General features: G+C 38.7%; 3 protein-coding genes across 4 annotated transcripts; 1 reads left to right on the forward strand and 2 right to left on the reverse strand.

Annotated features, from left to right (window-relative positions):
- Window positions 1-2,167: 2,167 nt before the first annotated feature.
- LOC131307088 (uncharacterized) lies at window positions 2,168-4,812 on the reverse strand. The gene is made up of 4 exons (XM_058333506.1): window positions 4,535-4,812; window positions 4,115-4,503; window positions 3,112-3,816; window positions 2,168-2,509 (listed from the first exon to the last, which is right to left on the reverse strand). Exons 1-4 carry the CDS (start codon window positions 4,713-4,715, stop codon window positions 2,423-2,425), a joined length of 1,362 nt encoding a protein of 453 aa, XP_058189489.1. The 5' UTR covers window positions 4,716-4,812; the 3' UTR covers window positions 2,168-2,422.
- Window positions 4,813-7,161: 2,349 nt separating this feature from the next.
- Window positions 7,162-12,499, forward strand: LOC131306412 (oligoribonuclease-like). Of its 2 annotated transcripts, none has more exons than XM_058332632.1 (9): window positions 7,162-7,477; window positions 9,003-9,154; window positions 9,515-9,649; window positions 10,108-10,184; window positions 11,034-11,115; window positions 11,295-11,350; window positions 11,524-11,610; window positions 11,795-11,885; window positions 12,114-12,499. In XM_058332632.1, the coding sequence occupies exons 2-9, from the start codon at window positions 9,034-9,036 to the stop codon at window positions 12,224-12,226; spliced, it is 762 nt and encodes a 253-aa protein (XP_058188615.1). In that variant the 5' UTR covers window positions 7,162-7,477; window positions 9,003-9,033; the 3' UTR covers window positions 12,227-12,499. The 2 variants fall into 2 exon arrangements, with proteins under 2 accessions (XP_058188615.1, XP_058188614.1); XM_058332631.1 differs by having other exon boundaries at window positions 7,313-7,477; window positions 9,019-9,154.
- Window positions 12,500-15,507: 3,008 nt separating this feature from the next.
- LOC131306414 (protein DMP3-like) lies at window positions 15,508-16,616 on the reverse strand. The gene has a single exon (XM_058332635.1). It carries the CDS (start codon window positions 16,453-16,455, stop codon window positions 15,637-15,639), a length of 819 nt encoding a protein of 272 aa, XP_058188618.1. The 5' UTR covers window positions 16,456-16,616; the 3' UTR covers window positions 15,508-15,636.
- Between the last annotated feature and the right edge of the window lie 41 nt (window positions 16,617-16,657).

A 16,657-nucleotide genomic window follows, 5' to 3' on the forward strand; every position in this document is an offset into this window, starting at 1 on the left:
TGTGTAACATTTAACAACACACCCACCTAGTCGCACCACAAAAATTCACCCAAATTTCTTGTACACTTGGAACAGACACAATTCCACCTAGAACAGCAGCTAGATTGAAATTTAAACACTACTTGCACCCTGGAAAGAAACAGACACCAAAAACTCTCAAAAAAGATTTCAAAGGAATGTTTCACACTGCTTTCAAAAAATGGTATCTTTGTTAGACCCATTACCTTTGTTTTCACAAAGCTTTCTTGGCCTAGTTTTCATGCAGCTTTCTTCAACCAGTTTCGCCGGAATAAATCAAAAATTCCAAAGGAATATATATATATTTTTATTATTGAAAGGAATGTTTCTTGGCCTAACTTTTGACGGGATTTATAGACCTCGATGGGGATTCGAAAGATAACAAGAGCAAGAGAGGGGGGTGGGGGGACCCAAACGACAGGAACTGAAATTTTATTTATTTTTATTATGCCAACGACAGAAGCTGGGTAAAAAGAAGATATGACACTTTCTTAAGAGAGTTGGAGAGCACACATCAATCCTTGGATCAAACAAATCTAAGCCGTTGTAATAACTTGTCTCCACATCCTTCTGTTTCATAATGGAGAAGATTATATGTTTGTGGGCCCAAGGAAACTCCTCTTTTGTTTTTTTCCTAGGCAGAAAAAGAACCTGTTTGAAGTGTTGCTGCAGCAACAATTGCTACAAAACGTTTGAAGTGTTGCTGCAGCAACAATTGCTACAAAACGTTTGAGGGTTTGAATCTTCGACTTACCCAAAAAACAAAAAAAACCTTGGAGGGTTTCAAAATGAAAAATTGCTATTTTACACGAACTTTGTGTCTAAGAAACATATCAGTTCATCTTCTCCGTAATAGAACATAGACCTCCCTTTTCTCATTCCAAATTCAAGCAAAATTTGTGTTTCAATTAATAAATTTAGCAGAAAATTGGTTTAACATCCAAAAGTAGGCACCTAATGAGAGTTTAGTCTAGGCTAAATTTTAATAATATCTGGGGTCCATTGATGTAAAACTGTTACAGTGGAAGGTCCTTGAATGGACAAAAATACCCCGTCCCTCCTTTCCCGCGCACGCTCAGCGCCCCGCCCTTCTCTCTCTTCTCTCACGCGCGAGCGGAGCATGGCAGCATGGGTACGACTCATGGTAGGCTGATTCTTTTGCAAATGGGATTAATCGGGCCCCACGTGTGAACATGTGGTCAGCTACTTTCTCCTAGGCCTTCTTTAAAGGCTGGTGTAAGATGAGTTTTCTCTTTCCCCTCTTTACCTTCGGCAGGCGGAATGAAAGTTACGAACGTTATGAAGAATTACATTCGACGATGATCTATTAATCGGAATGTTCAAAAATTCATCTACAAACAAGCCCACCATTTACCCAAAAAAAAAAAAAAAACAAGGCCAACCCAACGACACAATGACTATAACTCCTGAATTAATTCTTATGTTGGGTGAGAAGTAATCGAACGACACAAGAATTGGCCCGATACCTCCCATTTGAGAGTGAGTTACCCTTGAACTATACTTCAAGAAAGAATCCTCTTAATAGGGCGGTTAACTGGGCTATGGCAGTTGGTTATGCCATTTTGTTTTATAATAAGGTATCGAAGTCTTCGTTACATTCAACTTCATATTTCAAAGAGAACGCCTAATACAGGTCTTGTCTTTGGTACTATTTCTTAAATGGAAGAGAAAAGATTGACTATAGACCTACCTTAGCCATTGGAGCATTAAGGCTCCGTTGTAAACTTTTGTCTAAAACTTTTTTTTGATACTTTTTTTATTTTTCATAACTTTTTGTTGAGTTTTTCATTGTAATTTTTGGGGTTAATTATTTGTCTCGACAAGAGGAATAAAAAAACTATACTCCAATAATATGGGCCGATGTTGAAAAAAAAAATCATCATAATAAGACGACACTTTAGACAAAAAAAAAAAATATTTTTTCTGTCTTCAGTGAATTTTTTTTTTTACTTCTAGTAATAATTTTGTACTTTTTAAACTCTGGTCATTATAGATTGGTAAGTAGTCATTATCCTGGGTGATCACTCCAATGGACAAGCCAAATTTATTAATTGAAACACAAATTTTGCTTGAATTTGGAACAAGGACAAGCTCTGCTTAGTGGCATGCGGGCATGATGCTCAATCAGATATTCAGACCATACGATAATACCATTGCCACAGTAGTCTCTCCAAATTACTAGACAAAACCACAAAAGGGTCTCACAAAACCACAAAAAAGGAAAGGAAAGAATACCAATAGGTCTTACATCAGCTGCGGATATAGAATATCAATGCTAATAAAGCAAGTTTGCATTGTTGAACTAGAACATAGGCTTATAGGCAAACACCAGAGCTTCTTCCTCTCTGCTGGCATAGAGACAATCAGACAACGCTATTTTACCTCAGGTTTCTTGCTTCGCCCCCTTGCGCACAAAAGCATCAGTCAACGCAGATCTTGACACCAACGAAGCCACCAAGAGACGCAAAGTCTGCAATATGTATGTATCAGCAGAGAGTGAAATTGAAACTACTACAGTCAGCAAACTACTACACCAAGCCACAGTTACAGGGTCAAACTTCAAGCACAACTTTAGGAGTTAAAGCGCTGTGGTGCAAGGCAATGAATTCTGTTTAGTGTGCCAGGTTTTAGCAAATTTCTAAGAATGTTGATAGAAAAAAACCTGTTGCACGAAATCATCAAAATGTATGAACAGCGTCGGATTCTTGAGACATGAGTAGGGGTACAACATACGTGTAACATTTTACTACGACATTCACCTTGAAAGCCTATTGAGTACTAAAAACGTTGTGAAATTTCTGACTGGTCGAAAGCATATTGCTGCAGAACTATGTATGCAATGATGTGAATCTCATGTCATGCATGAAATAGTCCATGGTACCTCATAAACAATATCAAACTTAAAAAATAAAGAAATCCAATAAGGAACGTGAATATTTCAGTGTCCCTTTGTCCTCAATGAGAATGAGATTAATCCCACACTTGCACATACACTAAGGGCTGTACCCTACACCCTTATCTGAGTCCATGTAACATCTGTTATAATTTGGCAGCAGTTAACTTATGGCTTACCTCCTCCTTACCCATATTCACCTCCAATTCCTGAATGTCGCTGAGAGGTACCTTTAATCTGTTGATAAGAAATATGCCTGAGATTGGAGATAAAGGTGCTATTGATAAACTATCCGTCACCATGAACATAGACGGTCCTTTCACTAGTCCGCCACCAATTTTAACTTCCTGCAGAGGGGACTCTAAAATTTTACGACGGCATTCGTTCTTGACCAGGGAAGAAAGAGTCTCACGTGACAGGTTTACAGCTTTTTCAATACCAATTAGTTTGTTGCCATAAGAGGTACCAGGGGCTAGTTTTGGATTGAGTAGAATTGCCTTCATCTCCTCTGATTTGAAGAACTTGTTGACATCAAAATCTTGGACACTCTTGTATAAATTGCCCATGCATCCCTTGAAGGACAAATATGGAAATTCTTTAAAGATGTAACCGATTGGGAATGAGAGGAAACTGCATAGGAGATCAACAAAATTCTCTTCAACTTCTGCGTACAGCGCCCTATTGTTCGATCTGTTTATGATAAGCTTCAAGTTTATCTTTTCATCCTCGTTTCGGGTGTCTGCATCTCTTTGAGATAGATTTGTCATCCTCGGTCCATATTGTCCATGATTAACCATGGGCATTGGCTTACTGAAGGGAGGTTCCAATATGGAGTCAGAAAAAGGTGTCCTTGACGCTAATGAACACTTGAGCAATTTCAGAACCTGAGAGAGAAAGCGAGAATGCTTAGAAAAATACAACGTAAGTACATAACTTTGTATCTAAGAAGTATGAGTATGGATAAAAACAAGTAGTTCCAAAAAAATGAGGGCACAGAGTTCCAGACAAGGCTGGGGTCGTGGCAAAAGCATACACACACACACAAACACACATGTATGTATGTAAATATGTGGATTTGATAGGTATTGAGCTGTTAATTGTATGCACATTGTATTTGGAAACACAGTACATCATAGCTTTCCACATATGGAATGTAGAACAAAAAATGATTTCGTTAATTACCTCATCCTTTCCTACGTTCAGCATTCTCTCTTCGATTTTGCTCCCATCTAATGCTCCAAAATTGCTAAGCAGAGACAAGCCAGCCGTGGTAGACATAGGCAACACTTGAAAGTCATCGGTTACCATGAAGCGCACAGTTGGGTTTATAAATCCACTTCCACCTTGAGGAACTGGGTCTAACAGATTTACCTCGTATGTTAAGGATTCTCCACACTGGCAATGAGTTAGGTAGTAGCTCACAATATTACAATACGAACCGCGGCACATATAATACTTGCTTTCGTCACATTCAACCAAATCTACCTTTAGGTTCCTACAGTAGACATCAGTTGCACATCGCGGACGAAGAAGTATCCCTTTGTGCTCACTTGATAAAAGGACCTCATTAAACTCTTCCAAACTTTCATATAAGTTGTAAACAGCCAATCTCCCCCTTCAAAAAGTGCTCACGGGTGAGTCTGATAATTGTTCCAAGAGGTATTGTAAGGAAGCTGAATAGAACATCCACAAAATCCTTGTTTGCCTCCACAAAAACAACTCGATTTTTCTCTTTCTCCACAAGGATCTTCAAACTCATTGTTTGAGAAGCTTTGCTCGCCATGATTTTGAATAGAAACTTGAGTGACTAAATTCAAGATAACAGTAATTCGCTTGACGAGTATTGTTGGCTTATGTTGGAACTTGAATCCCTTGCATCAACCACTACATATGGAAAAGATTAATAGGAAGACGCATAAAAAAGTGTTCGTGAAAAACAACAATATTGAGTTGCAACACCGAAAGAAATCTATGGCACATTGGCACCAATATTGCATTCGAGGAAATTCTTAAAATGTAGATTTTTTGCAATTAAGCAATGGAAACCGCGTTTACAAATGTCAAACATTGAACTTTTTTGGTGTAATGCCGGTGTAATTGTACAATGTTACTATTAAGTTCTCGGCAGAGGACGGTTATGGTTGCAATACGAAAGTATAGGGAATCACCAGTGTTCGGTTGGGCCTCCATGTTCTGCGTGCAGACTGCCGTATCATTTAGAGGCCATAATCAAAACAGGAGTAAATTCCTTCATAGCATGTTTCATAGGATTGTCACTAACCAATACAGTTCCAATCTTGTAAAGTTTTTTTTTTTTTTTTTGTGGATATTCAAATAGGACCGGGGAAGTCCCCTTTTGCATCACAAGTATCAAATGAGGAATAGCCCTCGAATGAGAGGATCCTTACTCATGGAGAAACATCGTTTAAAAGGAGGTAAAATTAGGACTGAAAAAATTACTCCAAAACAGAAGAATTTACCAAGTCCTAGTGTAAGTATGTTACCCGTCACCACCGCCAGAGAGTATTGCCCTCACACCACACCACACCAATATCACTGCATCTATGTTGGGACCGAGCCTGAGAACCCAACACATGTGGGTGGTGTTGGAAGTAAGGCTCCATTCTCATCAACTTGTTTGTCTAAAACTTTTTGCAACTTTTTGTTGAGCTTTTCGTCGTAATTTTTGAGATTAATCATCCGTCTCGACAAGAGGAATCAAAAAATTATAAAAATGTGGACGGATGTTGAAAAAAGTAATATAATACGATACTTTAGACAAAAAAAAGTTCGTATTCTTTTCGTCTTTAGTAAACTTTTTTATGCTTTTGGTCAAATTTTTTTACTTTTTTAGACTCATCTCGTCGAGACAGACATTGAATCCAAAAGACATAATGCAAATAATCCAAAAGACATAATGCAAATCTAACTGAAGTTCAGAAAATATGGACTAAACACACAAAACAAAGATGACAGTTAAAGGAGAATTAGTTCCGACGAGTTGAACTTGGGCTTGTCGACAAGCCCAAGTTTCCGACCCGAACCAGCCCCTCATTGTTACCCTCATACAGTTCAAAGGCACAAGTCGTATACAAAATGTCCAGAAAAGCTACGTGCACAGCAGCTGTGCACAGACCCCGTTTTCTCCCGCTTCGGGTCGCGCAAAGATGATCGGAGCCGCTCATTTTGTTCAAAATATGTCATTTAAGGTCTCTGTAAAAAATGAGGCCTAAATTCTGAAGTGATTTTGGGTGTTTTGTTAACGCCTCTAACGACATCAAACGAAGCTCATTTTTTACAAGGACCTTAAACGACATATTTTGAACAAAATGAGCGGCTCCGATCATCTTTGCGCGACCCGAGGCGGGAGAAAACGGGGTCTGTGCACAGCTGCTGTGTAGCAGCTGCTGTGCACGTAGCACTAAAATGTCCATTAGCACAAAGAAGAATTCTACAAGCATCCACAATTACACAAACACTTTACACACATACATTCTGATGGAGCGCCCACTCCCTCTAATGTGAGTGTTTGTAAAAGTGCGTTAATGTGATTTTTTTGTAAAAGTGCGTTTGGTTTGGTTGAAGGACAAATTTGGTGATGAGAAAGTGAAATGACAAGAAGTAACCGAAGTAACGATGATGGAGGGAAGATGAAGAAGAGCGAGGAGGCACAAACAAAGCAGAATGAGTATAGTAGGGCTTAAAGATGATCCAAGTTAAGTAGTGTGTGGTACCTGCGAGTCACTGCGGGAGATCCAGCAAACGAGACCTGTATTGCTGCTTTGTCGAACGATTTCGTAATTGGGAAAGACAGTGGCGATTGCTTAAAGGACAATTATTCCCATCCCACTCAACTTTTTCTAACGACTTTTAATTTTGTTCTTATTTGATTTTTTTTTTTTTTTTGGGTTTGTTAAATTTGCATGAATTTTTTTTAGATTAATAAAATGAGACGAATTAATTTTTTTTTTACTTTTACCCAAATAATTTAAAAATTAACCATGCTTAAATGAAAAAATTTGACTTTTTTTTCCTTCTTTAAAGTGATTATTTTTTAAAATATATAAGTAAAAGTAAATTTTTTTCAGACGAATTAACAATTTACAAAAAAAAAAATTGATGAAAAATAACAAACGTAAAAAAAAATTAAAATAAGAACAAAATTAAAAATTTTAGAAAAAAGTCCAGTGGTAATGTGGAATGGGGCTAGACTATAGGGAGCCCAAATTTTGGCCTCTCAAAATTCCGACGCTGATTTTCTATTACTATTTTCTCTCCTCTTTCTTTTCAAACCAAACTCAAGATTTTCTTAATTTTTTCTTCCTTTCTCTTCTTTTCAGCAAGTTATAAATACCCAAAAACTGACGTGCACCTAAACACGAAGAGAGAGAGAAGAGGAGGAGGTAAACGAACTGACGCGCGACCCCCGGGCGACCACCAGCCTCACCTTCCGCCTCTGGCGACCACCACCAACACCGGGTCCACATCCAGTGACCAACCCTTCGCGAAAATCTACGCACCACCAAGGACTAATCCACCGCCAAGGTCTCTCTCTCTCCTCTCGTTTATATGTCTGGTTGAAATACTGTTGAAGTGAGCCAATTTGTTTGCGCGATTGAGATTAACAGTTAATTTAAGATAAAAAAAAAATATTTGAGGGACATGGTTTTGTTCGTTTGAATACTGGGAAACATAGATGGAAGGTCTGGAACCCCATAAATGCCGTATGTGGTCAATAGTAAAAAAACCCAGATGGGTAAACGAAACCCTAATTCTGAGGCTTAGCGTAAAAACCTTTCTTGATAGGCTATGAGAAAGCACTGGGAAGTGGTGGGTTGGGGTTTAGCAAGAATAATTAGAAGATGTTGTGGGTCTATTTAGATGCGGAAGACTGTAAAAGGAAAAAATAAAAAAAAAGGGAAAAGAAGAACCCAGTTGTTGAGTCCAAAAGTCTGTGTTGGTTTCCATATTTCCAAAATGACTTTGCCAATTCTTCAGCAACAGCTGAAGATTTCGATGACAACGAGTCGAGTGGTTTGGAGGTCCGATAGGGTTTGTGAGGAGGTGGGGGAGGAGAGAGAGTAGTAGGTTGGGAGTGATGAGATGATTTGGTTCTCTTCTGTTTTTTGTCTAGAAGATAAATTACATGCTATTTGTGCCATGAATTCCCATGGGGAATTGAGTGAGCAATTGGTACCAAGCAATTGGTATCAGGAGTTCAGGACATGTCACAAATTTTTGCAGAAGATGTAGCTAAGTAGTCTTGCTGGTCGGAGTGTTTGGGCAAACAAAACTTAGTAGTCTTCTACCAATTCTAGCAATACCTTTGTGGAACAGTAATTTTCAAGTTTTCAAACTCATTGCGAGTGTGCACAACCACTTTGTGCGTTCAGTTGATCAGTATCTGACAACATTGATTTGTTTTACACAAACAAGTTATGCTCTTTAACTTTCCTTGTTTATATCAGAGTTTGTCCCACATTGGTTAATTGTCTCCTCGGACCAGAATTAATATATGAACTTGGACTGTCTCTCCAGTCCTTGCCAATTGTGTTGAATTAGATACTTAAAAATGGTATCAGAGCTTTTCGGATGCCTTCGGACAAGATTCTCTTGATTGATCCCCCATTTATGTATGCCTTAAGTGTACCTTGCTTCTTTGTGATCCCTGCATTTTGGATCCTTTGGTTACCTCTCCACTTGGGAGTTGGGGTCATACGTGCCGGGAGTGTTAGTGCTTGTTTCACAATGGTTACTTATCACCTCAAAACTAGTATAAGAGCTTGTGCGGCTTGCCTACTCATTGCTAATTGGTATTGAGTTGAATACTTCAGTAATTTTTCAATTTGATGTGGAATATTAACGTGTATTGGTAACCTGAGTCGAAAGTCTGCAGAAATTTTTATGTCTTCATTTCATTTGACCATTATGATTTATGGAAGTTTTAAGCATGCAGATTGTGTGTGTGTGTGTGTGTGTTGGGATAGTTCTATTCTAAGAGGAGTCTTAGTTTGTTTGTGTACTTCTTGTTTGGACTATTGGAATCTGTTGACATTTTACTATCCATCAGTTTGACAGGAGCTGAGTTTGACAAGAGCTGAATGACTGAAACATGTAAAATGAATCAGCTTGCAAATTCATTTTCTTTGCTTGAATTGGATGTTGGAGATGATCGAGAAGTTACTATTGTTCGTGATCATCAAGAAAATGCTAATGGAAGAGGTAAACCATGCCCAAATCACTTATCCGATAAAATAAAATCGTGCCTATCCTCTCCCGTCAATTGATCCATTTCCTTGCGTTCTCATGTGTAAAATTATTCTTCATGCAACTCAAATTCCAATCATCTCATTTGTATGAGGTCCTAGCTCACCTTTCAAAACTTTTTGACCATGAACTTCATAGAAGCTGTGGTTACAATGGAGGCATGTTTTTTAAGGCGCAATGGAAAAGTCCAAATAATACAACTGTAGAACAACAATGAGTAGTTGTCCCTATTATGCACCGCAATTATAGAACTGCAAACGTTGCATTGTTGTCCCAAGAGACTCTAATGCCAAAAAAACTATCTACATGATGCAGGTAAAGGTAAGAAAAAAGGTGACAGCTCTGCTGGCATGACCCTCTCAAAGAATAACAATGGGGTCCCACAAAGTGTAGAAGTGGTTTCAGGAGACTACAAGTTGCCCCTTGTGTGGATTGATTTGGAAATGACAGGTAGGCTTTGGTTTGGGGTAGTTATACTGGACCACGTTGTCCTTGGATAACATTGAGCAATCACTATTTTCTTTGGAATGAGTTCAAAGAAGGAATTCTATATACTGACACCACTGTTTCAGTGGAAGATGGATAATGGGAGAAATAGTGTCATATATGATAGCCTTGCATGAGCCTATGATCAACAAATCTTGACAGCATTCCTTCTTCTTGCTCTTTTCTCATTTAATAATCATCTCTTGCAATTAGAATTTTGTTAGTTGAGAGTGGTTTTATGGGTTGCATTGCTTTAGTCTTGAGTAGAAGTAAAGTAGTTCATTGAGCTCAGTAAGTTTGCTTCAAATGTGTCTTCTTCGCAAATGTTCCACCTAGCATGTTGTTGTATGAATCCAAATGAGCAGTTGAATGGCTTATGATGGTTTTTGTGGGTAATTTCATCGCTTTTGTTGCCTGTACAGGTCTCAATGTGGAATTCGATAGAATATTGGAGATTGCCTGTATAGTTACGGATGGTAGTTTAACGAAATCAGTTGAGGTAATTTTACCCCTCATCTATTGACAGTGTGGTTCCCCAGAATTAGTGGTTGGTCCATTATGTGTTACTTGTATGTTTTTATTGATATGTTACCCTTTGGTACTTTCTATTGCTTTATGTTCGAAGGTTGCCATTTCTAGTTGCAGATTCTTCTATCCTTTATGTATTGTACATATCGATGACGGTGAAGGTGAATAGGTCATAATCTCATGTAAAATGATGGAATCTTCACTTCTACGAGTATCAATTGTGTTAATAATGATGCACGACTTACAAGATTAAAGAAAACTAAAGTGCGAAATTGCTTCCTTTCCGTAGAAGGGTGAATTTGTCTATATCAAATTGAAGGTGAGCTTTAATTCGCAATTGCAAAACACCCCATTGGAATGTTTTTTGCAGTCATATATTGGTTGATGGTTAGTAAATTACCAAGTGGGGTTTACATGATCCAAGAATCCAAAGATTTGGGGAGAACTGGTTCCAAGTTTCATCTAATTCGGTTGAACATATCCTAAATGTAGAGAGGTTCTCAAGGAGATGGCAGTGTAAACATGGTTCTGTTCTTTTGTGAGATATTGTCCAAGCACTTTGCCTCACATTGATTTACATTTACCCAGTAAGAAGTTTTCTTGAATGATGCCATCGATTTCGGATTTTTCTTCGTGACAGTTTATATTCATTTGTTTTATCACCTCTTTGTCCTTTTAGCAATTAGCTGTCGTGCCTTGGACATTTGCCCTCTCACTTGCTCCTTGTATTAATGTGTCCGTTCCCTGTACAACCCTTAACAGCAGTCTATCAAGTGTATCTCCTGATCTGGGAAACTGAATTTTGCTTTACCTTGTTTAGGGTCCTGACTTGGTTATCAATCAAAGTAAAGAATGTATGGACAGAATGGGAGAATGGTGTCAGACTCATCATGCAGCAAGTGGTGAGTACTTTTTCTAATTTTGGGGCTTTTAAGAGCTAGTGATGTCACCTTGATGATTCATTTATCTCCACCTTCAGTGCCTTCTGTTTTACGATTGGTGCATGTAACACGTCTAGTTTTTTTTTTTCCCTTTTCTTTTCTTTCCCTGCAAGGCTTGTAACATTTTCAATTTAATTTAGGATTGACAAAAAAGGTACTCCGCAGTAAGATTAGTGAACAAGAAGCTGAAAAGCAGGTAAAGTTTTTCTTCATAAACCTTGAGTGGTGTAATGTGGTTTGACTTTGACCACTGTGTCCTTGTCCCTACCTGAACCTTTTGTACGCTTCTGTTTCTTTGTCGAATAAATCCTGCTTGCTTTCCATTTTCCCCATTGAATCTAGCTCGCTGACATCGTTTTCTTTTCGTAGGTTACTGAATTTGTGAGGACATGTGTAGGCACTCATACGCCAGTTCTTGCCGGAAATTCAGTTTATATGGATTTTCTGTTTTTGAAGGTAGCAGACTCAATATCGTGATGATTATCCATTCATAAACATTTGCGATAAACGGAATGTGCTTCCTTGCTTTATAACAATTACTAGGATATATCCAACCCTTTGTTATTGCTCTTTAGTCTTTTCCCCAAATTCAACACTTAAAAGTTGTCTCTCTCTTTTCTCCAAATGTTCATGTTTGCAGAAGTATATGCCAAATTTGGCCGGCCTGTTCTCTCATGTACTTGTTGATGTTAGCAGCGTCAGGTCTCTATGCATTCGTTGGTACCCAAGAGGTAATATTATGTTTTTCTTATCAGGTTCATTTTGTGTTCAGCATACAAGTGGTGTCAAATATTTTATTGAAATGATCCATTGTCATATCCTTGTATTCGGTCTCTCTGTATGGGTGTATGCATAACCAGGGCATTTTCATTTAATCGTGGTCAGTTAATTTTGCTGTCGCGATTTTTGTAGTTTCTGATATAGTTTTGAACATGTGTGTTTTAACATCTTTTTCCCAGAAAACAAGAAGGCTCCTGTGAAGGACAAGAAGCATAGAGCATTGGATGATATCAGAGAAAGCATAGCAGAGCTCAAGTACTACAAGGAGCATATATTCAAGACTAAGAAGTGAGCAAAATGAGACTGCAGATTTCAGATTGAAGTGATATCTCATGTTTAAGCTAGTGTGATGTATGGCGTAGGCGTAAAGTGATGCAAGGGGTCAGATTATACAATCATTCTCGTCGAGTCTGACGTCACTTGAACGAGACCAAAATTGTTTGACAGTATACAGAATTGCTATGGAACTTTTACAAGTGCTCCGATTTTAGCTTTCCATTGTAATCTAATGAATGATGACCACATTCTGCTCTGCTGTTTCAATATTGGATTCTGATAACCAACACCGATTTGTTTCAATGACATCTGCGCTAGCAGCACATGGAATCCATTGACGCATCGGGTAGAGAGGTATTGGTAAAAAAACAAATTTTGAACCCCATCCAAAAATTACAGTCTAGTGCATTCTTGTGCGTGCTTGGTAGGGGTGCAAACAGTCTGGTTTAGGCAATTTTCCAAACCAAACTGACATTTTGGTTTGGACATTGTCAGTTTGGTTTGGACATTGTACAAACCAAATGCTAATATTTATTGGTTCGGTTTGGTTTAGTTTGACCGGTTTATTCCGGTTTCTGGTTTGAACTCAAAGCATCACAACATAAACAAAACATTAGCTAGTCCTAACCAAAGTTGTCAATACCGTACCGGCCAGCGTACCGTTTTCACTACTGGAATGGTACGTACCGGTACCGGGCTGTATCCCGGTACCGTTTCGGATTTACCGCAATTAATATTTTATATATATATTTAATATATATCTACCATATTTAAGTATAAACATAAATAAAATGTAAAAAAAAAAAAAAAGATAGAGAGGGTAATTTTGTACCGGCCGGAACACCGGAATATGTCCGGAATAGGCCGGTATTGTCCGGTACACCCGGTATTGGCCGGAACAGGCCGGTATTTCAACCGGAACGGAACATGACTTTTTGTGTTCCGTTTACATACCGGTACGGTACGTACCGGCCGGTACGGAACGGATTTGACAACTTTGGTCCTAACATAAATAAACCAATCCGTAGAGAAGTAGCTAGTTTCAGACATTCCAACATAAGAATCATTGATAGTCCCATACGAAGCCATTTGGTATATTATAAGTAGTTTTTAAAAAATTGTTAACCATCCACTGTACATCGAAGAAAAAATCAATTAAATAGACATTGTACCCATTACTTCTCACTTCTTGGAATCAATATACTATCCATATTCTATTTCTACTGTTTTACACTTTTACTCTAACTTTTACCTTTTAACTTTAACTATGCATATTTATATATCTTTTTTTATTAAAAAAAGTACACACACACATATATCCAGTCCAGTATACACACACACATTAACCAGGAAATTGATACATGCTTCATGAATTGATACGTGCTTCATGAGTCATTTGCAGCCAAGCTCTTCTTCTTGGCGTCCTTGAGGGCTGACTTTAGTTCTTTAAGGGTTTGTGACCTCGTGGCTTCATTTCCGACCAGTTGTCTTAACTTCTGAGGAGTGGGAGTGATGGTCGCCATTTTCTCTGAGAGAAGAGAGATCTGAGAGAGGCGCGTTTCGAGGGATTTTTCCTGAGTGAGAGAGAGAGGAGATGAGAGGGCGTTTCGAGGTTTTTTGGTGACTATATATAGTATTCTATAGCCGATCCTCCTCCATTGGATTGAATGCCTAAATGGACATATAGATGTCGACTTTAGCAATTCGGGTGAAAAGTTTATTCCCAATAAGATTCTGTCACATCAGTAATCTGACTCGTCTGATTTAGAATTGCCGATCCTACTCCGTTCGATTGAGTGCCTAAATGGACCGTATAGATGTCGACTTTAGCAATTCGGGTGAAAAGTTTATTCCTAATAAGATTCTGCCACGTCAGTAATCTGACTCGTCTGATTTAGAATTGCCGATCCTACTCCGTTCGATTGAGTGCCTAAATGGACCGTATAGATGTCGACTTTAGCAATTCGGGTGAAAAGTTTATTCCCAATAAGATTCTGCCACGTCAGTAATCTGACTCGTCTGATTTAGAATTGCCGATCTTACTCCGTTCGATTGAGTGCCTAAATAGACCGTATAGATGTCGACTTTAGCAATCCGCGTGAAAAGTTTATACTAACCAATTAATAAGATTCTGCCACGTCGATAATCTGACTTAGAATTGCCGCTCCTCCTCCGTTGGATTGAGTGCCTCGATGGACGGTATAGATGTCAACTTTAGCAATCCGCGTGAAAAGTTTATAACCAATAAGATTCTGCCACGTCAGTAATCTGACTCGTCACTAATCTGTTAGAATTGCCTTAATGGTACTAATCTTCTGTACCACAAAACGTGAAATCGTACGGTTGGCAAGGCCTAATATTAATTCGAGCGGACTATTGGGCTTAATTAAGCCAATACAGTAATTAATTACCATAAGCTAAGGAATTATGATGCATCTATCGTCATGCATATAGTAATTGTTAAGGTCGAATCGGTTATTGAATATACTAACAGGCATTTATCGCTTGGAAAGTGATTTTGGCACTTCACATTTAGCGATTGCCACTTCACTTTTTGTGTTTATCTTATGTGAAATTACTGAATTACCCTTTATCTCATTAGTGTTCATCCACCTTAAAGGGTATTGTAATTTCAAATTGAAAAAGACAAAAAAAAAAAAAAAAATGTCAATGACTAAATGTGGAGTGCTAAAATCAATTTTCTTATCATCATTATGTATATATAGAATGTTATATACAAAAATGTATTTCCAAACAGCCTTTTAACATTAAAAATCAAAAAATTTTGATGCTTTTTATTTTCTTTTATTTTTTCACTTTTCTCTCGTGCTTATCTTGATTTTTTTACATATTTGATTTGATTTACCCCCTCTGTTCCACTTTGTTCTTCTAATATTCCCCTTTTTGTTTTCCCACAATGTTTAGTTCATTTCAAAAGTCAAAGTAATAATTTTTTTTATTTTCCTCTCCGGCCCTCTCATTTTCTATTGAAGTGTTTAAAATCGGACCAAACCAAAATTTTCGATTTGGCTAAAACTCAAACTAAATGAAATCTATTACCTCTAGAAACCAAACCAAACCAAACCACCGGTTTCGGTTTTCGGCCCCGGTTTACCAATTTTTACTTTCACCCCTAGTTGCTTGCATATGTCTGCATTTGGGTTTACGTGCATGCTTGTGTAAAACAAAGTCATACCTAACTAAATCCCTGGAATATTCCAAGTACTCTTCATATTGTTAATTACTCCATCACAATCCCAAACCAGTGAACAAGAAACTAAAATAATGAGACCATTCTTGAGATGAAACGTGTCCTCGAAACATGTTGAATAAAATCTCACGTTGTTGTACAATAACTTATTCTATCAATAAATTCACAACAAAAACAAAAACAAAAAAAAAAACAGGGGGAAACAAACACAGGAATTATTTGCCTGGTGTAACAGGGTAACCAATACCATGCCTTCTGGTAGGAAAGACGACAAACAACAAGCTGCAAATAACCCCAATCCCAATAGGAACTATGTCCAGAACCTCCCGAGCCTCATGGCCAGGCCTTGGGTAAAAGCAACTCCGCACATTCTTATCCCTCAGAGCCACAGCAACAAACACAAGAACTGACAGAACTGCATGAACAACATCAATGAAGCCCAGCCTGTATTTGCTCAGGTCAGGAATCCCCGAACCCGACGAGGCATTGGAGGCTGCCTGCGGGTCGAAAACCCACATCCCTTTGGGCGTTGCGAAGCCGTGGTAGACTTGTCCATCCGAGGCTCTAAAGCTGTCGGTGAAGCAGGCGAGGAAGCAGGAGGTGGCCAGAAGGAGGAGGAGGAGGAGGGTGAGGGGCCGGGTGGCAGAGTCGCAAAAGCCGTTTTTGGTGAAGATTGGAGTGAGGAGCTGGAAGGCCAGGAGGGAGCCGGTCGGGAGGAGGTTCGCCAAGTGGGCGGTACCAGTTAGGCCTTGGGAGAGAGCACGTTGTGCGAGGGAGGGTGGTAGTGGTTGGGATTTTGGGGTTTCAGAAGACTTTTCATCGTTAGAGGTTAAACTATCCGTGGTGGCGGTGGGAGCAATATCGGACACGGATGTTTGCTTGGAGGAGGTTTGCCTTGCCCTAAGAGACATTTTAGGAAACAAAAAGGCAGCGGCGGTGGTGCAGCCAATGTCTGCTGCGGCCCGGCGGAGGAGGAGGCAAGTTGTGGCTAGAGATGTTAGAAGGGTGTTTGTAGATAGGCAGGACCAGTTCATGGTTTATAGGTCATCAAATGGTCCTTGTTTAACTTATCTTTTTCAATCACTACGTAATTTCAATTGCGTGTTGGCTATTTGTCTAAATATTCTACTAATTCCATGTTTTATGTGCTGGCAGTTTAATCTTTTAAACGGAATTTTTGCTTTCAGGGAAAAGAATTCTCTCTCTAGCTTTTTCTGCCATTGACGCCATCTACAA

This window comes from Rhododendron vialii, chromosome 11a, assembly GCF_030253575.1.
Source record: "Rhododendron vialii isolate Sample 1 chromosome 11a, ASM3025357v1".
Taxonomy (NCBI): domain Eukaryota; kingdom Viridiplantae; phylum Streptophyta; class Magnoliopsida; order Ericales; family Ericaceae; genus Rhododendron; species Rhododendron vialii.

What these genes read in the sequence shown, in the direction of transcription:
- LOC131307088 (XM_058333506.1), bottom strand. Translation starts at nt 4,715, where the DNA reads ATGGCGAGCAAAGCTTCTCAAACAATGAGTTTGAAGATCCTTGTGGAG. An exon ending in TTTGAAGGGGGAGATTGGCT is followed by an intron (nt 4,504 to 4,534) that starts GTTTACAACTTA and finishes GTTTGGAAGAGT; the next exon opens with TTAATGAGGTCCTTTTATCA. An exon ending in TGAACGTAGGAAAGGATGAG is followed by an intron (nt 3,817 to 4,114) that starts GTAATTAACGAA and finishes TTTCTCTCTCAG; the next exon opens with GTTCTGAAATTGCTCAAGTG.
- LOC131306412 (XM_058332632.1), top strand. Translation starts at nt 9,034, where the DNA reads ATGACTGAAACATGTAAAATGAATCAGCTTGCAAATTCATTTTCTTTG. An exon ending in TGGATTTTCTGTTTTTGAAG is followed by an intron (nt 11,611 to 11,794) that starts GTAGCAGACTCA and finishes TCATGTTTGCAG; the next exon opens with AAGTATATGCCAAATTTGGC. An exon ending in CATTCGTTGGTACCCAAGAG is followed by an intron (nt 11,886 to 12,113) that starts GTAATATTATGT and finishes TCTTTTTCCCAG; the next exon opens with AAAACAAGAAGGCTCCTGTG.
- LOC131306414 (XM_058332635.1), bottom strand. Translation starts at nt 16,455, where the DNA reads ATGAACTGGTCCTGCCTATCTACAAACACCCTTCTAACATCTCTAGCC.